This window comes from Ambystoma mexicanum, chromosome 6p (assembly GCF_040938575.1).
Source record: "Ambystoma mexicanum isolate Mex_15411 chromosome 6p, UKY_AmexF1_1, whole genome shotgun sequence".
Lineage (NCBI taxonomy): Eukaryota > Metazoa > Chordata > Amphibia > Caudata > Ambystomatidae > Ambystoma > Ambystoma mexicanum.
The window spans coordinates 626,551,715-626,576,207 of record NC_090935.1 but is presented as its reverse complement, the minus strand read 5'-3'; the positions used below and the strand labels follow the sequence as shown (position 1 = coordinate 626,576,207).

Below are 24,493 nucleotides of genomic sequence, written 5' to 3'. Positions count from 1 at the left end.
CCTTGGTTGTGAGAAGATACCGTGGCAATGGTGTATCCTTCACCCTTGAGGTTATGTGCTATGTACCTCCCCAGGGGGTCCCTCTCCATCTCTTCTATTGCTATATCCAAGTTATTACTGAGGGCTATCAATACTCCTCCTCTTTTGGTCTTGTCGTTCCCTTGGCATACCTGTTGAAATCCCCTTAGTCGCACCTTGTCCCTGTCCCGGATATTGACATGTGTCTCCTGGAGGGTTGATATGTCTAGTTCTTCCCGTTTTAGATAGCTCTCCAATTTTTTCCTTTTTATTGTGGAGTTTATGCCATTTATATTGATGGAGATGATCTTCAACCTCTTACCCTTCAACATCCTCCCTCGGGTTGACTGCGTCGTGCTTTATTTGTGGCCACCCCTGCCCGAACCCCCTCGCTCCCCTCCCTTCCTTTGCCCCCCCTTTCCCCTGTATGCCCCCTGCTAGGGGTGCACAATCGGCCGCTAGCCCCTCTTGAATCGCTCACTCGAGAATTGAGCCCCTTCCTGTCGCCTGCACATGCACCTGCAGGTACCTCCATACCCCTTCCGAGATATCCCCCCCGCCAACCTCTCCCGGGACCTCTTTGTGCTTTCCCAGTCAAGGCCCTCCCCAGGCTTTCCCTTTTTGTTGGTTGCCCCCATGGTTCTCCATGGTAATCACTGCCACTATTAACCTGCATCACTCATTCAGGGAAGCTCTCAACACTAGCAATCTCCCACTACAAATGTATCCCCAAATCTAGGTACAACAAACCTCCGATGACTGTTACATTACGGATACCTACTGTACAATAGGCTCAAACCTACGGCCTTGTGAAGCCTAGCCCCCCACCCATGCAGGATTCTTGAATCTAGGTGTAGCCTCCTCCTTTTGTTTATTATATGTTGAGGCATAGCTCTCAACCATTTGTCTCGCAATGGCGGGTGAAATCACCCGATTTTGTTTTTGGCGGGTGAGACGCCCATTGGAATGAATGGGCGTGCAGGAGGCTTGGCGGGTGAGTCAGCCCTTTGCAAGGCGGGTGACACCCGACAAAAGCGGGTGAGTTGAGAGCTATGGTTGAGGCCTACTGCCCTTTGAAACCTGGGTATCCTGCCCACTATACAGGATTCTGAAATATAGGTGCAGCCATCTTTGTCAGCCTTGACAGCACACATGCATCTCCTAAGCTAAACTCACTAGAATTTCCAACCACATCGACTACAGTCAACAAGGGCATTCTAACCAAGGATAAAAACGCATTGAGACCACACAAGTGGGGAACGAGCGCTATATAAATAACCAAATAAATACATATACAAAATATGTTATTTTTGTAAAGCATATTTAAAAAACTAAAGACGAAAGCTAGTTAAAAAAAAAATACAAGATTGTTTTTTTTCCCTCTATCATTGCAATTGCCCTACAGTTTCCAAGAGTACAAAAAGGGGTTGGGGTTACTAAAAATGTGGGCCGGGTTTCAAGTGCGGTTTTTTACTTTAAACAAAGGTGGCAAAGCTAGCACCATACCTGTGTAGACGAGCGCAAAGAATTTAGCTAAACATAGGGATTTTCGCAACTGTGGGAAAAACGTCATTCATTTCGAAAAGGGCCCCATATCTCCCACTAGTTCTGCCCGAAGCCCCCAACTGTCCCTGCGATTAAGTATACCTGCCTCACGTAATAGACTGTGCAGACTAACTGCGCATGTACAAACTGAGACACTCCCTGGATGTCACGTGACGCGGCTCGGTCTCTATGTGCACACTGTCACTGAGAACACATCCTCACGCTCTTACCATGTTGCGGCTGCTTCTTTTGGTGCTGCTCTCGTTTTACCTCAGCGAGGGGTTCCCCGGGGCCCCTGAGATGATGAAGGAAGAACGGCAGCATGAGGATGAGGGGACGCTTCAACTGCGGCTCGAGCCTTCCGCCTTCGGCTCTCTGTGGCCGCTGCCCCAGTCGGTGCGTCTGTCCCCGGAGGTGTATCTGCTCTGTCCCACTACCTTCCAGATAGTGCATGGGACCCATTCTACGGCCGGTCCGGCTTGCGCCATTTTACAGGATGCCTTTCGCAGGTACAGTACGACAGCAGAGTGTGACTGGCTGTAACATTCTCACGCCAAGGAGGGGTTCGCTTCCCGTTGCTTGTTATATCACGATGCAATAGCCATACCAACCGTACCATGAGTGATGCATTCCCAAACTTCGAGTCATTGAGCAGTCATTAGCCCTGAATAAAAATTCAATTTGCGCACCTCGGGTAAATTAAGATTAAATACATGTGAGTGAGACTATTTACACGTTGCATCAAAAGTCACACATAGTTTGTTTGAATAGAAACCCCGTGATATTGCCATCACGTCCCCTGTTTCTAAAAATTAATTTTGTTTTGGAGAAAAAAGTCACAAGTTGACTATTCTCACGCCATAGTCTGTAAAGCAAATGTGTGTTTTTACAAATTGCACTCGTGCAGGCTGGTCTCTTCTCCGGCCATTCTGCCGTCATCAGAAGCATGAGGAAGTAAGCGGTCATGAGACACGCAGAGTTCCTCAGTCACGCGACTGTGCTGAGTGTGCTCCGGTGATCCTGAACATTTGGTGGCTTATTTTTCTGGCCACAGAAAAATGAACACATCTTGCACAGAGAGCTCTGGTTAAATGTTCTCACTGTAAAAGGTTAATTACGATCCTATAATTTGATTTGAGAGTGCTTTTATGTAAGGCACCACCCAGGATCAACATAAAGTAAAATAATGTGTACCACAACATGACCTGGAACTCTTGGTAATATCCTCTTTGACATCAAGCTGGAATGCCATTTTAATGTGATCCTTTTATACACAATTTATCCACGGGTATGCCAAGATTCACACAAGTATGGAGATGCCCAGAAAAATAAGCCACCAAACTTTCAGGTTCAACTGAGAACACAAGCATTTCAAATTAGTGTGAACTAAAACTCTCGAAATCTGCCTTGGTAATGAAACCCCATTATCATAATGCTTTTTAGAACATGTCCACCTTTTGCAGAACTATGGTACGTCTAGCAAGAGTGAGACTCACCAATGCAACCTCTCGCAAAACATTCTTCACCTGCTCCATTACGCCCTTCAAACGTTTGATGCATCTATTTTCCGCTTTCCTATCCTTTCCCTAGCACAATTTCGTGCTTCCAGTAGAAAAAAGTCTGACTCATGGGGGGGCATAGTTCGCCACTCCTTGGACGAGCTAAGTGATCCGATACCACGATGGTGATTTGGCTCGATATATAAAAGCATTTTAATATAGCATAACTAAAACTTTGGATCTCTCAGCCGTCTGCCCAATGGCGGATTTCAAATCGTTAATTTCCACAAGCTCAAGGTGTAAAGTGCACAGTTGCCAACTTTTTATTGCAGCACCAGGAGTCTGGTGACTGATTGATTTATTTGGACTTGTAAAGCGCACTAGCAGCCCAGGGGCATCGAGGCGCTGTTGCATGAAATTGTTTTAGTTACAGGAGGATTACTTAGCTCATGGTTACCGTGAGCGGGTAGCCTAACAGTGATACTTTAGCAGGGAACGTACATGGATGATTACAGATTTGGTTTGTCATACAGTCACAATGAAAGTTGCATCACATATAAAGTGGAACGTGCAGCCTAAATGGGACAATGGCACCAGGAATACTTATTTTACTTATTTAAATAAACGGCATAGTTTTTACTTCTTTCCAGAAGGCTATATGCGACTCAATACAATCAATAAGTGGGTAATGTGTTCCAATGGGTCGCGGCCATGACAGGGAAACTAGAACCTCATGCGCAAATTCTCCGGGTTTTAGGAGCGAAGATTCTGTTGGTGTAAGCCGTTCTTGTGGGTCTGACTGATAGGCTTGACTGTTCTTTGAGAAAGGTAAAGAGGTGCCAGGTTGATGAACTCCTGCGTGTGTCATGGCTGGAAGGGTGTACACAACCCCTCCCTAACCTCTAAAGTCAAATGAAATGCGACCCCCCCCCCATCATAGTTGGCCCATGTTACTGAATCGTGAATAACTGGTCATTATGCAGCAGCTAATGGGGGTGGGGAGAGAGGGTTAGGGAGAGGTTGTGAATGGGCAGGGGAAGTTAAGAAAACCGGAACAAGGATTGTGCTCTAGCACCTGCAAGTGTCTCTTGTGATAGATGGGATTACTAATAAAGATCAGTCCAAATAACTGGGCAGATAAAAGAATATGGCAAAGTACTACTTTATTCTCAATTTAATAAGGCAGGGCAAACTGGCAGACATCAGACTGATGCTTGCACACTCTCAAACTTGATTACACAGCGGTTTTATACCTCAATATGTGTCATCTATGACATCATCCTACGTGGCAAACCGTAAAACCTATTGATGGGAGGGATTGGTTAGGGGAACATATCTGCTTATACAACACATGGGAATTAGTACACCATTGGCTGTCTCTTATCTGTAAGGCACACCTCAAACTACCTCTAGATAGGTATAATACTGATTATAGGAGACAAAATGGCAGTGGATGGGTCTATGCAACATTGCATAGCAAGTTACCCCATAGACTCACTGATTGGCTGGCATTCCCACTGAAGGCACGCCCTTATACACTCACTCCAGAAAAGACAGCTAGCTAGTGAAAAAGGCCCAAGACATCGCTCGCAGGGATAACTAGTAATTGTTTCTAGAAAATAGTAAGTGTGTCATCAAAGAACTCTGCTTCTGCCAAACTTTCTGGGTTCCGTTGGTACGTGTGGCATGTTATAAGCACAAACGACATGACTGATGACGTATTTTCACACCGTACAATTCCACAATACTAATTGTTGAAGCTCTATACATGTAGGGCCGGCTACATAGGGGATGCCAGGCCATTGGTGCATCTTCATCTGTCCATCTTCGTTCACATGGGGGTTGCTGGGCTCGTCATCCACAGTGAGATTTGCCTAATAATAATTAGCTACTTGGAAAAGAAATGTTATTTTATCGTTGTAACTGTGAACCTGGCAGGCACAGAGATGGGCCTGGGGGAGAGCCGAGGTCATGCTAACTTACACACTTCACTCCTCGATAAGTCAGCAACTTCCAAGGCCTTCCATCTTCGTTTTAAGCTATAATTTGAAACCAGTCTGCACCTCACTGCGGAAATCAATGACCCATTTGTGAAGGCACGATAACCTTGCTTTCTGATCTTGGTGATCGATCGATGGGTGTAACAGTTTTATAGTCGGTGGTCTGGGTTTGGATGATACTGTGGTATTGAGGGGTCTTGGGATAAAAGCATTGTAAAGCTGTATTCTTTTTATTTTTGTTTGGGGGTCATTGGGGCAGGAGGGCCTTTCTATGTGGGATGGTAACTGCCAAGAGGTGCTCTGCTCCCTTGATGTGATATGGCATTTGTAACGCGCCTATACACAAGTGTTTCAAGGCGCGACGAGGCAGGGAGGGGGGAACAAGAGGAGACAGACAATGATCCTACTAGGCCAGGTGTCATTCAGATCGCGCAAGTGCATGGGTAGGGGGGACGGGAAAAGTGCGAGGGGGGGGGGAAAGGGAGAGGGGAAAGTGCAGTACAGGGTTAGTAACGAAGCAGATAATTAAGGGCCAGCTGGTGGCAAGTGCAAGGTAAGTGCAGACAAGTGCTGGGAAGGGGGGCTGTAGGGATACAGAGACAGTCCCGCAGTGCAGGGGTTGCCAGGAAGGCAGTGCAGGGGAGAGTGGCTGGGCCAAGGACTGAGAATGGTGAGTGGCCCAGTAGCTGATTCAGTACAGTTTCAGTGATTTAGCAGGGGAGAGGGCGAGAGAAAGCAGAAGCAAAGAGGAAGGTTTTGAGGTGCTTCCGGAACCGGAGATGGTTCTCCTCAAGTTTCAGGGAGGCAAGAAGGCTGTTCCAGAGGGAGGCCCCTGCTGCGGAGAGAGATCTCCCCCCAACTCGTTGGTTGGAGAAACGGCTGACCCTGAGGGGGTTGGAGGCGGATGAGCGAAGTGCTCGAGAAGGAAGATATTTAGGAAGGGAGAGTTGAAGGTGTTTTGGCCCCAGGCCTCAGAAGGCCTTGTGGACAATGCAGAGGGTTTTGAACTTAATCCTCGCAGCCACAGGGAGCCAGTGTAGCGATTTCAGTCCTGGAGAGATACGGTCCCTGGGCTTGAGGCCAAGGACCAGTCTCGCAGTCCTGTTCTGGATGAGTTGCAGAGGGCGGAGAGTAGAGGCTGTTACAGTAGTCCAGCTTTGAGAGAACCAGGGCTCTGGAGACAGTGAGCTTCTGGGGGAAGGAGAGGAAAGGAAGGATACCTCTGAGGAGGTGCAGCTGGTAGTGTGACTTCTTAGAAACTTCAGAAATGTGAGGAGAGAAGGAGAGTGTGGAGTCGAAGATGACCCTGAGGTTTTTTTCCTTGCAGGAAGAGGGCCAAGAGAGCCCGGCCAGAGAGCTGCAGGGAAGGAGGGAGTGGGTGTGCCGATGAGTAGAATCTCGGTCTTACTGGCATTAAGGCAGAGATCGTTGGCGGCATGACCGAGCATGAAGGCCTGTAACTTCTAAGACAAGTAGGTGTTTATGAATCTCAGAGACCTGCCTAGGGTGGGGGTAATGTCCTTGCTTGGGATGTGGATCTAATGCTAACCTATATAGTGCTGCTCACCGAGCTTGGGCCTGTGTTCCAAAACTAAGTTGGCGTTCACACTCGCATCTACTATGTAGCCTCAAATGCCTGCACTGCCGTGATTGTGCACCCACCCCTTTAATCCCTGGATGTGCTTTCTAGCGTCTGTTTCTCTTTCGGCATCGCCTCGTGGGCGTGAAGACCCTCTCTCCTTCCCAACACTACCCAAACTTGGACTTTCGGCTCGCTAGCAGCATGTAAGCAAAACGAAACCCGGGTGCTTGAGTCACGTCAGATTACTCACCACTTTCCAATTAGTCCATCATCTCTCATCAGTCTGACCATGAGCTAAAGTTTCCGGTCTGTAGTTGACCTTGTAGCTTGCTCTCTGTTCTGGGACATTCAAGGGAGTGTAGGCACATTACTATCTTCACCCACAGCTTAACGAATAGCCCTTGTTTTCGATTTCTGAATCACGTGTGAGGAGACCACAAATTTGTCCATTTCGACCTCTTATTTACTGCTATTTGATTCATTTAAGCTGGGTGTCATGGCTCCTCTTGGCCTCTGGAGACTTGCTCACTCCATCTGTAGGAGCCTTATCCATTGTTAGTTGTCCAATACTTGGCTCTTGCAAATGTTTTCTTCTTTAATTTAAGAGATGTCTCGCGTCCATAGCTTATCTGTCTGCCTCCCTCTGTGCCTTGCACATATTCTTTAAAAATTGAATCATTGACCCAGGCCAACATAAACCCTTCTTCATTTTGCACACAAAGCTGTTTTCTAGCATCCCCTCTCTCTGCAACCGTGGTCTGTCTCTGAGGTAGCTAGATTAAGTCTTGACACAAGCCGGTGTCCATTTTCCAATTCTGGTCATCCTAACCATGTTATATATTACTCTATAGCAAGCTTCTATATGTCTCATCTACCTTGCGTTACTGTGTATTTACACTTATTGGTCAGCAAGTTACTTTATCTTCTTTTGCATATGAATACTTTATCATTTTGTACAGGTTTCTCTTGTCACTTCAGTTGCATCGTCAAGTTTTTTCATATTGTTTCAATATGTCTTCGCACATATTCATGACATCACTCTGCCCTCGTCAGACTTCACTTGGCGCTCCATGTTGTCCAATGTTGCGTGCTGACATCCTTCCACTCTTTCAGTGCGAGGAGACATTCAATACCGAGTGCATATCATCTTTCGTACACTCTATGCAGTATATGGACAACACATGGAGTCCCATAGAGGGCTCTTCTCCTACTGTTCAAATATGACGGCAGTGAGTGGGCGGGAGTGAGGGACAGTGTGTCCATCTGCTCCTCTACATGATTGGTGATTCTTGAGTGGTAGGAATGGTGGCAATTCCTGACACCTTATTTAGATGCCTCTTTACCTGGTAGTGCACAGCCCTTGATTCTGTACAACAGCATAAACTACGCGAAGGTACAGCCATTACTGCTGTGCCGAGCTAGGCGCAGCCCTTTATAATTTATTTTATTTATTGAACATTTGTAAGCCGCCTATAGAGCAGAAGTGTTTCCAGGTGCCACAAGACAAAGGTGGGGGGGACAGAGGAGAAAACAATAACTGACCTTCTAGGCCTTGTGACATTCCTATCGTGCAGTGACGGTGACGAGAAGTACAGGAGAGAGGGCACTTCAGGGTGGAAGGGATGGGATAAGGGAAAAGGGAGGAGGGGGAAGTGCAGGAGGGAGGGCCCCCCCAGGGGCTGGGTAAGTGCTCAGGGGGAGCCCAGGAAGGGTAAGTGCCAGGGGAACCAGGGGTAAGGCTCAAACTAGTGCGAGGACGGTGGTGGACAAGACTTGTTGGCTAGCCGGGAAAATGCTATTTATAGGGGTGCTGGGGCAGACTGATCGAGGAGGGCCTGGCCCCTGTAAGACTCGTAAGAAACCTGGCAACCAGTCGCAGCAGCAGGGGGGCCATTAGCGAGGGAGGGGCAGAGGGAAGGAGGAGGAGAAAAGGAAAGTATTGAGAAGCTTCCAGAACTTAAGGCGATCCAGGTCAAGTCTGAGAGGGGCAGGGAGGCCGTTCCAGAGGGAGGCTTCTGCCGAAGAAAGAGATCCACCCCCCACTCTCTGCTTGGAGAAACGTCTGATCTGCAGAGAGTTGGTAGTGAGGTCCCAGGCTTCGGAAAGCCTTGTGGATGATGCAGACAGTCTTGAATTTGATACTTGCAGCCACCGGGTGTCAGTGAAGAGATTTTAGGCAGTCCCTGAGCGCCAGGCCAAACGTCTCACAGTCCTATTCTGGATTATTGGAAGAGGGCAGAGGGTGGAAAGGGGCAGATTGAGGAAGCAGCTGTTTCAGTAGTCAGCCTGGAGAGGACCAGAACTCTAGAGACCTCAAGTTTCTGGGGGAAGGTGAGGAAAGGGAGAATGCCTCTGAGGAGGTGAAGCTGAAAGTGGGCGTTCTTTGCAAGGTCAGCGATATGAGGTGAGGAGAGAGGAGTCCAAGATGACACCCAGATTTTTTGACTCGCACAGGGGTGAGGGGAGGGTGCCCAACGAGGGCGGCCAGAGAATATGAGGTAAGGAAGGGGCAGGAGTACCAATGAGGAGGATCCCAGTCTTACTGGCATTAAGGCAGAGATCATTAGCAGCACAAATGCCTGAATAGAAGGCAGACAATCGGTAATGAGAGGAGGTAGAGGAAGGAAGTTTAAATGAGAACTGTCATCAGCATAACACTGGACATGAGGAGAGAATGTGGAGATCAAATGGGCAAGAGAAGCAATGTAGATGTTGAAAAGCCACAACGAGAGTATGGAGCACTGAGGGATGCCACAAGTAGATAGTAGGTGCAGGAGAGGAAAAGGGCCAGTTGAGCTTGGTTGATCACAAAGGAAAGGGGTCAACCAATCCAGTGCCCGGTCTGTGATGCCCAGGGTATCACAGAGCCGATTTATGAGGGTGCATGTTTGACCGTGTCGAAGGCAGAGGAAAGATGGGGATTGGAGTCAAGGTTTGAGAACAAGACTTCACAGGTGTTCAGGAGAGCAGCTTCCGTGCCTCTGGCTGCTCTGAAGCCAGACTGGTGGTCGTGGAGACAGCCAACAGATTTTGTGTGATGGATTAGTTGGGAGATGATAAACTTCTCCAAGAGTTTGCCCAAGAAGGGGGTAATGGGATTGGGAGCTAGTAAGCCGGGCAGGAAGGGTCAGTAGATGGCTTTTTTAGGAGGGAGTGCTTGAGCGGTAGTGGGAAGGAGCCAGTTGCAAAGGACTGGTTGCAGAACTCGGCCAAGGAGGGAGCGAGGGAGGCAATGTTGTCCTTAATGGTTCTAAAGGAGCAGGGAAGCACCTGTTTGGAGAATCTTTCCTAGAGTAGGCTTTTTTGGTGGCCTCTTCTGTGGCTATTGGTGAGAACGAGGAGAGTAGGAGGGAAGGAGAGAGAGAGAGGCAGCTAAGGGAGGCCTGCGAGGTGGTGGTGGTGGTGGTGGAGGGAGGGAGGGAGTAAGTAGAGGAGAGTGAGGCCAGGATGTCCTGAGTTTTGGTTGTGAAGTGTGAGGCGAAGGCTGTGCTGAGGGCCTGGGAAGAAAGAGAAGTGGACGCTGCAATATTGGCAAGTTCCTTACAGGTTTTGAAAGGTTCATCTGTATTGTTGGTGGCCCCAGAATTGCGGGCTTGGATACTGGCCTGCTTCTTGGAGCTGTATTGCCTTTGGAGCAGGGGACAGGCCAGTTTGTCAGAGTGGTATGCTAGAAGCCAGCCACTTCCGTTCCGCAACTCTGCCCTTAGTTTAATACCTGAAGAGCCGGCTGACTATGCCCCCATGTACTGCTAACGCAACATATAAGCACACATAATGATGGTGTAATTTACAGAACATAAGCCACATTCAGCTACAGTACAAAGCAAGCAAGTGAAGTACAAACAAGATGGCAATTAACTCAAATACATGAGCCCTGGACTTGAGGACTGTAAAATAGTCCACTCTATTTAACCTTGTTACTTCACAGGGAAATCCACAACATCTGCAAACATGTAACCTTTCCAAAAACTCCTGCATCGTGGGAACCTGGTTAGGTCTCAACGAGCATGTTGGTACTGGCAGGTAATCGCCAGCTCAGCCCTTGTGAAATTAGCAAGCCCAGACAGCCTGCGGGCAAGTGAGTTAGAATTGGATAGCCTTGCTCAACATGTGGCAAGAATCATTGCCCTGGAACCTGCCCCGCTGCTTCAGACCGCGCTGTCTTCCTACCCGTGCCGTCACTGATAATATGCACTGGCAAGGGAGGAGCCTTTAACAGCGTGACGGATTTACTGCGCATTGTGACACGCCTCACACCTCTCCATGGGAGATGTAGCTGACGAGCGCGGTCTGGGGTACCAGGCCGACGCAACGGTCGGACTTATTAGCCTGCGTCTGGTGGCTCTGACCAGAGACCCCCAACATCCTCCAACCTACCGTTCCTGAAAGTATGTCTAACTGCTTACTTCCTCATGCTTCTGACTGCTGCAGCATGGCTGTAGAAGACCCCACATTGCACAAGTGCAATTTGTAAAATAACACACATCTGCTTTACAGACTATAAGGTGAGAATAGTCAACTAGTAACTTTCTTTCTCCAAAACCCATACATTTTTAGAAACCGTGCACATGATACCTATCGCAGGGTTTCTTTTCAAACAAACTCGTTTATGTCCACTGCTTATGAGTCAACCTGCCAAGGACATGTCAATACATACAGCTACAAAGTTGGCGAGGCAGAAAAAGGGCATGCCCTGTGACCTTTCATGTAACGTATTTAATCTTAATTTACCTTTTATTCAGGTTTGTCAGGTGTCCTCCAAGGCAAGTAACGACTGGAACACCAAAGTAATCCAAAAAGGAGCGTTTGTTTTTATTTATTGAATTTGTAATGCGCGCCAAACCCGAAGGTATCTGGGCGCAGAATACACAGGAGAGCAGGTATGTTAGGCTCATGTTACAGACAACGAGGACAACAAAGGGGAGACAAGTTAGAATATTGACATGTTCAGGATAAGACAATTTACAATATTGACATTGTTTAGGATAAGTAGTGCGGATATAGGTCCTAGTACATTACAATCCGTAGTGAGAGGTTGGACGTGGGTATAGGGTCGGAGGGGGCAGGGCCACGTCGGAGCGTGGGTCATGCAGTTTAGGAGAGTGTCGGTCATGGGATGAGGAGGGGGGTCATGGGAGCGGACAAGTCAGGAGTTTTTGGAAACAAGCCAGTTGATGGTGTTGCGCCTGAAGTGTCGAAATGGTTGATCCTCTCTAAGTGATGGATGGAGGTCATTCCAAAGTTATGTTGCCAGGACGGGGAAACTGCTCCCTCCTGCCTTTTTTTAGTTTGAATCTCGCCACGATCAGTTTGGAAGAGTTGGCTGTTCTGGTCGGTCGAGTGGGAATTTTCTTGATAATTTTTTCAGATAAGTGGCGTGGGGCCGCACCGTTCAGACATTTGTGGCTGAGGGATAGCATTTTGAGGGTAATTTTATCATTGGTGGAGAGCCATTTATTCTGTCTTCTTACATGTGAGATGTGCTCCCTCCGAGGGATCCCACAAGCTGATCTCGGTGCATTATTTTGTAGAGTCTGTATTTTCTTGATAATGCTTCTGTTGGCTCCTTAAAGTGCATTACAGTAATCCAACTTCGACAAAACAAGGGCCCTAACCAGGATCAAGCAGCTTTCTTTGGAGAGAAAGTGTTTACATGATCTAATCAGCTGGTATGTGTAAGCTGTAGAGGATGACTTGTTTGTTTAGACTGAATGTTGAGTCAAGGTGAAATCCTAATGTTTTGACCTCCTTTTGCCACTTTGATATTATTTCCATCAATATTGAATGAGGAATAGTCGGGGTTAAATTTGTTCAGGTTAGCTGCCAACCCAAGTATGAGGAGTTCTGTTGTATCGTCATTCAGGCATAAACTATGGACAGCCATCCATGCCTGAATGATTAGATACATTTTTTTCACCGGAGCCATGTATACACTATAATCGCCAGTAAGTGGAATGAGGATCTGGGTATCATCTGCATAGTTGGTGTAGGTGATACCCAGACAGTTTAACTTAATGAACAGTGGCTTCGTGAAGATGTTGTACAGTGTAGGCGAGACACATGAGCCTTGTGGCACGCCACAGGTGATGGGGATGGGGTCAGCAGAGTCAGTGGCAGAGAAGACTCTCATTATCCTATTATTCAAGAAGGATGTGATCCATGTAATGGCATCCTTTAGAGAAGTGGGCAGCACTGGCCAAGTGATGACACAGTACTTTATGGTCGACCAAGTCGAAATCGGCCGATAGGTCGAGGAGAGGTAGGAGGGCTGTTTTACTGGTGTCCTTGAGGGTGTCAATTTGGGTCTTTTCTGTGCTATGTTGTAGCCTGAAACCTGATTGGCAGACGCCTAGTAGGTGATTAAGCTCAAGGTGCTTCTGAATATGGATGTATGTCACTTTATCCAGAATTTTAAGACGAAACAATACAGTAGTGATGGGGTGGTTATTGGTAGGGATGGTGGGGTCCAAGGATTGCTTTTTTATTAGGGGACAAACCCATTATTCTTTTAGGTTGCTAGGGACAGTTCCTGAAGAAAAAGGGGCGTTGATTAGCTTGGCCATGAATAAAGATAGGTCTCTGGCGCCGTCCTTAATAAGTTGGGCAGGACAACTATCTCCCTGGCAGTTGGATGGTTTGAGTGAGAAGTTTTTGTTCAACCTCTAGCGTGGAAACTTTAGAGAATCTGAAGCTAAAGCCAGGATCATTAGCTCTCTCTGAGGGGGACAGCATTATTGTCAGTAGTGGATAAGGTTGTTTTTTTTTTAATTTTTATTTTTTTTGTTCGCAATTATTTTCTGTAGAAGGGAGATTTTGTTGGAGAGGGCATTTTGGATGTTGGTACACCAATGTTTGTCTTTTATGCAATCATCTGCTTGTAGAATGGGTGTTTCCTAGTTATCTTAGGATCGTGAAAAGTTCCTCGGAACTAGAGCTGGCCTTCTGAATCCTGTTATAGGTTTCTTATTCAGATGGTATTTCTTTTTTATAACGTGCAATACAGTTGACCAAGTTTGTTTTGTTATCTGCTGTAGGGTAGACACGCCAAGTGGATTCTAACTTCCTTTTTTCATCTCTTAGTGCTTTTAGGTGAGGCGTGAACCAGGGGTTCAAGTGTGCTTTTGGTTTACCTATTCGCAGTTTGAGTGGTGCTACTGAGTCTAGTGCACCTGGTCCCTACAGTCTTTGTTATGCCATAATTAAAAGGTTGGTTCGGTCAGAAGTATTATTGTCCCTATGGTTCGGCCATGTGTTTTAACCATAAGTTGATCGATCTTACAAACATTTCCTATGCACCTTACCAGAGTTTTCGTCTTTTGAACACCAGCGAAATCAGGCAGCAGGGTGTGGCCATATTGTGATAATCTCATCAGTTGCTGCATCGCCCTGGGAGGACTGCCTTTGCGGTACTAAATCATATCCCCCGCCCCTGAGCCTGACATCACCAAATCATTGATATTCTCTGCCTCTCTCCATGACGTTACTGGTCAGCATAGCCAAACACGCCCAGTCGTCACCTATGCGACTTGCCGCAGAACCCGGACAACAACACATGATCTCACAACACAGCGCGTCACGATTCGGAATATGAAACTGTACTTTAAAAGGAAACAGCAAGACTGTACAATTGGTAAAGTACATTTATTTCACATTAAATGCTTCGAAAACATTCGGCGATTGACATATTCAATCAAAATGGAACTTTTTTTTGTTTGCTCTCGATCTGCAAATGTTTATCGTGAGTCACGCGCTGTTCCTTTTGGGTACACAGGGTGTTCGTTTTGGGTGAAAGAAGCACTTTGGAAGCACGGTGAATTGCAAGGCTGGTACATCAACTTGGCACTAGACCAGCGTAAAGGTTATGTTCCTCCTAATCGCTGGTACAGTGTAAGGGCATATCGGCCCTTGGCGATCGTCCCAAAAAAAGAGTCAAATAAATCCAGTGATTGACATGTAGCTGCAGCTGGCGGTTGAAGAAACCATCGGTTGGGGTCTGGAATAGATGACAATCACAGAATGGCAGGATGTACCTGTTTGCAAAACATGAAAATAGAAATGTGTCTCAGTAGCCGATCTTTATTACAATTAATCATTTAACTTATTAGTACAGATGTGACACAATGTGAACGGAGAGAACACAACGTGGAAAGTACGCCGCTATTTGCTTCCGAGGATAGTGCAATGGAGTATGTTCAGCTCTAAACGTAATGCGTAAACTGAGGCAACAATTCAAGGTGCACAATGTAATGATTTATTAGCGTTGAACCAGGGGGAAACGAGTGGTGGTCCAGACCAATTTTTTTCGACCAAATGTCTGGCAACCCTACATGGTGTCCAGTCAACTGTTCGAAAAAAAACTGGTCGACTGCAATTTGGTCGACGCAATTTGGTCGAAAACCAAATGGTCGAATTTTTTTTTTATTTATATATTTATTTTCCGGGTTTTCGTTTAGTAAAAGAAGGGGTTTTTAGAGAAAAAAAGGGGGTTGGGGGGGGGACCCCCCCAAAAAAAAAAGGGTTAAAATAAAAAAAAAAAAAAAATTCGACCAAATTGGTTCGACCATTTGTCTGGTCGACCAATTTTTTTCGACCAAATGTCTGGCAACCGGTCTACATGCGTATCGCTACTGGACTGCCCACTTGCCCGGTAGAAAGACCAGCACCAAGATGAGGCCATCCGGGTCAATGACTGCACATTCAGTCAGATATAGATCAAGACTCTGGTCGCTTTTGAGCAGTGCCGCATTAAACCCTGTGGAGGCCCCTAGCAGTCAAAATGTCGCCCCCCCCTTGCAAATTATCTCCTGGTACGTTTTTAATTTTCTGCACCACTTTATTTGGATCCATTGTCACAGGGCCCCTAAAAGGAGTGGGGCCCATAGGCCGGTGCCTACTGGCCTAATGGATAATCCTGCACTGCTTTTAAGCATCATCTGGGCTTACTCCCCGGCTCATTCATTGTCCCTTGCTCCACTATCTTCTTTTCTCTCTTGACATCTACCTCTGACCTATTGCACTCCCATGTACTATATTTATTGCATCTTTCTGTACATGTTTACTGCCTGTATTCTAATGTAACTATAACTTGTTCCTTATTTGTAATGACAACCATCACTTAACTGTACCTGCCATTCATTGTTGTGCAAAGGTACGCGCCCGGATGCCCTCGGGCCTGGTGAGCAATACAAATAAATAAAATACAAATACACAAAGGTTGTACTTGCGCTTCATTGCAATATGCCCCACAGAAAGAACAAGTATAATGTAACCCAGCAATAAGGGTCAGCTATTGATATTTGGACTAGTTCCGGTATAAAATTGTCTAAAGCGAAACTTGCATTATATTCGGCATTTCCATTCTCTTGGAGTAATGCAGACCGTAACGCAGACTCCGTTCGTGTCAACGATTCTTCATAAACTGAACTTACATGTAACTAAGTCCAGTTTTGCAATGGACAACCTTATCATATCTTACGTTATTATACCCTTCCTTCAATTCAATCCCTTTCGGAATGGTCCCCGTCTCTCTAGGTTAAAAAATAATAGAAACCTATACTGTGTGTGCGACGCGTGGGCCTCCTCAGCTCCCAAGCAAAAATTCAAAGCTGCTGACCTTCACTCACAATGAACATACATTCTTAGTTTGCAACATCTCGTGTCAACCCATCCATGAGAACTGGAATTGTGAAGCACGGGCCCTGGAGGAAAAATTTGGGGGCTGTCACTGCTCGCTGTTCGTGGTGCTGCTGAGGGGTAGGGGAAACTTGCCAATGACAGAATGCGCCCAACTCCAGAATTGTATCTATCAAACACAAAAATTGAGTCAAAGTGTGTCTAGTAATAGACCCACCTCTGCTTATCTCACAGCCTCCTACCCCATGGCATGTTTTCACAGTCAGTACTAGGCACGCAAGAAGTATCTTATGTAGCCTAGGTCTCATCCCTTTTGTGTGATGAGCAGTTATTCAGCTGTTTGGGGAACTGGATGGTAAGGCAACTGCCGAAACCCAAAGATTCGTACACACTGTTATCCATCAGGCCCTACCACGATAAATGAAGGTCCCACAGTAGCTCGACAAAACTGTGAAATGTGAAAGCAGTGTTACATTGTATGGCAATTGTAAAAATGTGACTTTTTAAAAGAAAAGGACAAAGAGGATAGATTTCAAAAGAGAAATTGCTTACTTTAGAACACTTTATGAAAACTTTTTTGGCAAAAATAAAAACGGATGGTAATCATTTGTACCGGGATTTGACAGTTCAATGAGCTCTGCTTTGGTGGACATGGCACGTTTGCAATGTTTTGTGGCAATGTATGTGTGCTCTTATCAGATTTGTGCGCAATTCCATGAGTATGCATCTCTACGACATTAATAATAAGATATTTAACAAAATAGATTTCCATTTCCTCATATACTGGTTTGACCACCCATTTTTACTTCTTTTCGTAAAGGCCATAGTGTAGCGAAGCATCCCTAAGTTTCCTGCAGTCCTAGATTGTTCACGTCCTACATTCTCGTTATGCGCTAATACCCCTAGTAATGTCCTATACTTCATCCCTCCGATGCCGAAATGCAATCTCTTTGGCCTGTACTTTAGGCACATAGTGTGGAACACCTCCAAAATCTCCTGTGTGACAAAATTCTGAGAGTCCCTTCAGATCTCTTGATAGTTTTATCAAACACACACAATCTTCTCAAGGGCTTTGTGTGGAGGTGAAGATGGAATCAACCACTTCTTCTTCCGTGCCTGCTCCGGGGACAAAGGGCCATGTTCACATTGGTGGAAATGTTGGTTTTCTGTCCAGTGGTGAACGTTGGAACAGTGGTGCATTGGTGACCACCATTTTTCCAGTAGAATTTCCACAGACCGATCACATGTTTTGGAGCTCCACCAAAGATGGTTGCTGAAAGACTGGGACCAGTGAAATACTTTCCAAACCTTTTTCTTCCCTGCAGCTGAGATTTTTTTTTATTGATTTGGCAACATGCCATACATCAAATTGATGTTTAATATTTGGAAATTGCTCTCATTATCTTGGCTATTGAAACGTGTCTGTCTGTGGCTGAGGTCGATTTGCATTCCCCTCAATTGTAGATCTTCCATTGATTTTATGAAACCAGGTTTATCCATGGCCACTGAGGATTTACATTCGGACACCTGCACGACCACCAAACTCACAATTTGTTTACTTTCCATGTCCTGAAAGTGGTATGTGCAGTACTGGGCAGAAAATCCGGGGCTATCACACTGTCCATCGCCGGCTAGCCTGAACCGTTTGTCACAGAATGTACTTTGAATAGACAATTGTTCAATTTTCCAAGCTTCACTAATGTCAGTGAATAGATAATCACGTTGATATTGGTAGTACTGTGTTTTAGAAATGAAATGGAGTCCCACAAACTGACAGACTGTATAACTTCCTGAAACTGGAGCCTCTGTTGGCATTAGTGTGCACTGATTGCAGGTACACCAGGTGGAGACGCTGTTCATGCGACTAGGCTCAGGCTCTTGATCTGTTGAATCGTCCTTCCAACTGTCATCCGATGCCCCACTGTTTCCGCATCTTTCTCTTTCCAGTAATTCCTCCTCTGAATACTCTGGCTCGTACTGGTAGGGCATTATTGTTTGCCATTGTGTGGTAAACAAATGAAAATAATGTATAGTGATGGTACTGGTATCTGTTCGCACTGGCTACAAGCAGCGAAGGTAGCTGACCAAAGCACAGAAACGAGTCACAGAATACTCAAAGAAATACAGTGAGAGGAATGGAATAGAAAATCTGCTGTTGTGTGTTGTGAAACGGTCTGTTTACGCTTATTTAGGAAAGAGGCGTCCTGCCATTTCCAGTGCGACGCATCATTAGCTGAAGCGCAGAGAATGTTGATACGAGATGTGCTTTGGCGTTGTTAAATGGGCGGTACGCATCTAGTGATTTCTGGCTCAGGGGCTGGGGGGTATGATTTAGTGCCGCAAAGGCAGTTCACCCAGGGCGATACGTCAACTGATAAGATTATCACAAGATGGCCCCGCCCTGCTGCCTGATTTCGCTTGTGTTCAAAAGACGAAAACTCCAGTAAGGTGCATAGGAAATGTTTGTACGATCGATCAAGGTATGGTTAAAAACACATGGCCGAACCATAGGGACAATATTTCTGACCGAACCATTCCATTAAAAAAAAACCTCAATTTTATCTGGGGACGCATACTTCGTTATATGTTTAAATCGGGCCTGGAAGTTTGAACTCGTCCCTAATCTTTGTCTAGTGATAATGGACTCTTGGTGAATAAGAAATGGTGTACTGTCTGTGAGTGAGGAACAGAGGGAGCGAGTAGCTACCTATGCCTGGCTAGTTGTGTGGAACTTGACATTTTTACCCATGATTTAAAATATCAACTTCTGAAATTAACTCCTGGACACTCAACATTATCGTCCCATTACATAAAGAAGGATCACATACTGTGCCTAGTAATGATAGATTACTAGCTATGCTTGATGTCTTGGCTAAAATATTTGACCATTGTTTACTCCGCTTTTTCGTTCAATCTCCCTATCAATGCGCTGATTTTTACCTTGATTGTCAAAGGGAAGAACATGTACAATAAAACTATATGCAGTGCTTTGTTACCTACACAGCATCTTTTGTCTGGAATGGGAAACTGTGGGTAAAGCTGCATAAGTGGTCTATACCCCGAGTAATTTTAAAATCTTCACTGTCCTCTAGTCTGAAACTACAGTTCAATTGCGTATTCAAGAAGGCATGCTTATACATCACATGCCCACTAAGAATTGTCTAAAACATGGCAGCTGTCTCGCACTCACCATTGTTAATCATTAGCTGACTTAACCAATGAATTTTGAGGTTGTCACTCAGTAAAGGAAACCGGGATCTTGGATGGCTGGGTTATGCCGAAGACCTTGTCCTAAGCTATCTCTGGGGGAGAAATACATTTATTCTGTAACACACTTTAAGTACGACTTAGACCTGTGATGCACACAGTAAAAAATAATGTATTACTTATATTGGTCAACTAGGAAAATCTAGTCTTGTAAACGGATACCAACGGATAATTGTTGGTCTTGGAAATTGGCTGGCGGTACAGGTGTTTTGGTTCTGTAACAAAGTTGAGACTTTTTAGAATGAAGCATTAGATGGAGTGGATGTACTTTTTTATCAATTTATTTCAGAGCGAAGCGGAGTGAGGCAGAGTGTTTCAGTGTTCCAGTTTCTGGAGTGCCGAGGTGGTCCCATACGTGGGACAGAATGGAGGATTCTCCGTTTCCAATCTTTGCAGCCCGTACTAGACTCCAAACAAGATCGAAGGTGAGCAGGAGGGGAGCCTTTGAAATGGTCTTCTCAGCCAAGAGAAATCTGAGTCCTCAATCGCGGCGGCAACTCTATCCAAACCTTTACCAGCAGACCGGCTGGATAACCCCTGCGCCTGGTCTAACCTCTCAAAACCAGGTATGGCATGTAATGGCCTTACCCTGGCCTTGAAAAGGAACTTGGTCGCAGTTAGTGACACGAAAGGCCCTGGTAGACCCCCCCCCCTGCCCCCCAACACCCCCTTAAAGCTTGCCCCCGGAGCCTTAAGCAACCTGTATTCCCTGGCCCTCTTCACAGGCGAGGAAGGTTTTACTAACACCCTAGAACTAACTGATGTGGAAATTGTCAAGGTGGTTGCAGGTTCTGAGCTAACCAAAAGGAAGTCCCCCCAGGGGAATTATGCTAGACTCGGGGGAACTCACCCGAGGGGAAGAAACCAGGATTTACTATTGAAGCCAAACCGAATAAAATAAGGGGGAGCCTGGGAGAGTGGCCACTCGTGAGCCTCAATGGTGGCTCTCAGAGAGTGCTTGCACCTACCACAACCAATAAATCCTCAGAATTGGTCAATGGTGGTGACTTAAAAAGCGAACAAATAACTTCAAGGTGCGTAGACCCAGTTCCCCCTATAACCTTGCCATCTAAACTCGCTGTCTCTAATAATTCAGCCACCAAGGGGGACATTGCATTTGTGGTGGAGGAAGAGTGGCTCCCCCAGGCCTGTAACTCCCAGGCTAAACTTCTTCCTTGTCATTCCACCCCGAAAAAGGAGTTTGCCGTGGTCCGAATCAATTCGGCAAATGAGGCCCGATTGAAATATTTTCTACATCTACATTGAATGATTCCGTATTCTCACTGCAAACTTTGAAAGGGCTGGTGCCTTTAAGGCCCAGCCTTCTGTTCTAGCAGCTTTAACGTCAACCTTTACTCCTTTTTTGAGGCTGTATGATTTCTTGAATGGAAGTTTGAAGGATCACGCAACTTTATCGGCACTTATCAACTCAAAACTGATATACATGGAAATCATCACTTGACTACAGTCCAAGAGTTGACCAGGAAGCAGAGTGCTCCAAAAGAATTCAACAAAACCTTTCAACTACCGCTCTTTGGAGCGGGAGGAAAAAAAAAACCTCATGGACTCTTTGCTGTATTTACTTCAAGTTAAAACTTCTATCCAGGTACAGAAGGCACAAAGGGCTTCAATGGGCCTGACAGAATTTCCACATTTGCCATCCCGATTGCCCCCAGAATTTCCTTTAAGGGAAGAGAAACCCCAGAGCGGAAATGGATGGGGGCCCCCGAATGGCAAGTTGTCCTCCAAGGAATTGCCCTTGGACAGGGAAGCGTGCAGACAAGAGCTTTTGAACCCAGTGGCTTCTGGCTCTACTGAACTGACAAAGGAGCGGTTAGCACCCAGAGATTGTCCTGTTATGGGGCTTAAGGAGGCACAGCGCCACCTCACTGATGAGGTTTGACTAGGCCGAAAAATGTGTCTAGGGTTGCTGTGGTACTTGTTCAGAGGCGAATTGCCTAGCATTTCAGTGCTGGACTGCTCCTCGGTAGGACAAAGACTAATATGCAGGGATATTTCTCCTATGTGAAAGGGACAGTGAGCTAAAGACTTGGTTGAGACTCACACGGGGGCCATCCACCCAATAACAGGTCAATGGGCTGTGTTTGTGCCGGTAGAGGGACTCTCAGAAACCCCCTTGTTTTGCTCACTATTTGTGGCCACACTTTGCTGTGCTGTAAATACAGGTTCTCATAGTAGCCACAAGACCTCTTGCACCTTATTAACCACTACACTGTCCTGCCTGGTTATACACGAGATGGTCAAATTGCCCCCCTCGTTGCGGACTGTCTGTGCTAGAAGCCTCCCCGGCCTCTCCTGCTCCCCATATCTCTGTGCTGCTACCGCCCTATCAAAATAGCGCAGCTCTGTCTGCTGCTTCCCGGTATTCATCCAGCTGCATTTTAATTTCTCTGCTAATATGTGGCGACAGGCTTCTTTCATATTCCATCTATAGTTTTGCAAGGGATTCCTCACGCCTCCTTTTGTTCTCTCCTAATATCACTAAGTACCCCAAATTCAGTGAAATCGCGACCCACCTCATGTAAACTTTAAACGCCTGCCATAGAACAGCCTGTTTATTCACTGGTCCCTCATTGTTTTCAAAGAAGTCTGTGATATGTTTCTCCATACTTGACTGAAATACTGGGTCTAGTAGGGATGTGGCCTTGAAGCGCCATTGTGGTCTCTGGGCGGTGGGTTCCTTCTGGGATATTCAGCAATAGCAACACGGTGGAATGATCAGACCGTGTTCTGGGCAGTATCCGTGTCTCGGTTACCCACCCCAGCACCCTCTGCGATGTTAACCAGGGATCTATACGGGAATGCATATCCTACACTGACGAAAAGAAAGTAAAATCCCTCTGTGTCCCATGTAACGAACGCCAAACATCTCTCAAGCCCAAATCTTCAATATGTGCGTGTGTGTATTTTAGGTGCTGCATTCGTCAGGGGCCTGGGGTGGTCGGCGTGGCGGACGTGCGGTCAAGTTCAATGTCCAGTATAGTATTAAAATCCCTCTTCGAACTCCATCGTCGACATTAGGGCCATATATGTTCATCAACAATACCTTGCCACTCCCCATTTCCCATGTACAATCACATATCTGCTGCATGCATTGCTTTCTGTTGCGTAATCTGTGAATGGTAGTAACTTATGGACCAGGATCACCACCCTGGGCGTTGGTCGAGTATGATGTGTAATAGCGCTGTTCTGCCCAACCCGGGTCAACCCTATGCGCCTGGTGTTCTAGGTGTTCTAATAGGTGCGTTTCTTGCAAAAACAGTAGTTTGACCCCTTGTCTATTTATGTATGCTATAACCTTTCGCATCTTCATGGGTATACCCAAGCCTCCCGCATTCCATCTCAATAACTTCATCACAGTCTGTCCATTTCTAGCCATCATCCCTCATATAACTCCGGGTAATCTCCACAATCCTGTACCACCTCCCAGTTCACCCATAATATGTCGTCCTCAACGTGTGCTTTCTATTTAACTGTTAAACCCCAACTTCCCTCCAGATTCCTCCCCCCTCCCTCATAGTCCCCATACATTGACTATGTTCTGCCCCAATCCCGCTGCCCTCTCCCCCTTCTCTATCCAGTTTAACAGAACTGTGCACTTGCATTGGGAGGCAACTGCTTCCATGGTGCCCAGAGTTCACGACTTGCGCACTATTTAAACTTTAGCCGGGCTTAAAATGCTATGAACATTTTAAACCAACGTTACCAAAACGCATTGTGAATTGCCGAGTTACTGATGAGATTCAGTACATTCAACATCTTGAGTACGTTCACCGGTACACTGCCCAGCCCCTTATAGATGCGTTTCCTCCAGCACGGGCGTGGGCCTCATTCTAACTTTTCCACAACTGTTGCCAAGAACACATTATAAATTGCGCATGCACTGGCGAGGGTCAGAGCACTCAGCTCGATGAGTATCTTCACAGGTGTGCCACGCACATTCATTTTTTTTTTTTTTTTTTCTTCTAGTCGCTACTTTTCTCCTGCCATTGTTTCTCAGGCAGGGGAATGTTGGCCTCCACAAATGATGCCACCTCCTCTGGGAACGTGAAAAAAATAGACCTTGTTTTAAATTGCATATGTAGCCTGGCTGCGTATGGAATAGGGTATCTTGATACCTGATATGGCATTTATAACGCACCTATACACTAGTGTTTCAAGGCGCAACAAGGCAAGGGAGTGGGAACGGAGCAAAGACTGAGACAACAATCTCACTAGGCCAGGTGACCTTAAGATCGCGCAAGTGCAGGGGACAAGAAAAGTGCAGGGGATGGGAAAGGGAGCGGGCAGTGCAGTGCACAGGATAAAATAGAAAAATAAATGGACAATAAATACATTGCGGCCAGCTGCTGGCAAGGGTAAGTGTATACATCAGGTGTCAGTGGTGGTACGGGGGCCGATACAGAAACAGTCCCCGAGTGCATGGGTTGCCAAGGGGGCAGTGCAGATGTGCAACCGTTGAGGAGGGTACCTGGGCCCGAGATCAAACGGTAACCAGTGCAGTTTCAGGTTCAGCCAGGAGATCAGCATGAGATCAGCAGGAGAGAGGAGGAGAGAACGCAGAAGCAAAGAGGAAGGTCTTGAGGTGCTTCCGGAACGGGAGATGGTTCTCCTCGAGTTTGAGGGAGGCTGTCCAGAGGGAGGCCCCAGCAGAAAAAAGAGATCTACCACCAACTCGTTGCTTGAAGAAGTGACTGACCATGAGGGAGTTGGAGGTGGATGAGCGAAGAGCTCGAGAAGGAAGATATTTTGGAAGAGAGAGTTGAAGGTATTGAGGCCCCAAGCGGCCTTGTGGACAATGCAGAGGGTTTTGAACATCATCCTTGCCGCCACTGGGAGCCAGTGCAGAGATTTCAGTCCTGGAGAGATACGATTCCTTACGCTCCCTTCTTAACCCCAATGAATGTTCGCCTCTCCTGCTGTACCGC

General features: G+C 46.4%; 1 protein-coding gene across 3 annotated transcripts in view; it reads left to right on the top strand.

The window, feature by feature from the left end:
- Positions 1-1,705: 1,705 nt before the first annotated feature.
- HEXB (hexosaminidase subunit beta) overlaps positions 1,706-24,493 on the top strand; it is a 903,874-nt gene continuing 881,086 nt past the window's right edge. The window contains exon 1 of one of the 3 annotated variants that reach the window (XM_069627487.1): positions 1,706-2,072. In XM_069627487.1, the coding sequence (XP_069483588.1) occupies positions 1,753-2,072 (320 nt within the window). In that variant the 5' untranslated portion in view covers positions 1,706-1,752. The remainder of the gene's footprint in view (positions 2,073-24,493) is intronic. The other 2 variants (XM_069627486.1, XM_069627485.1) reach the window with 2 other exon arrangements.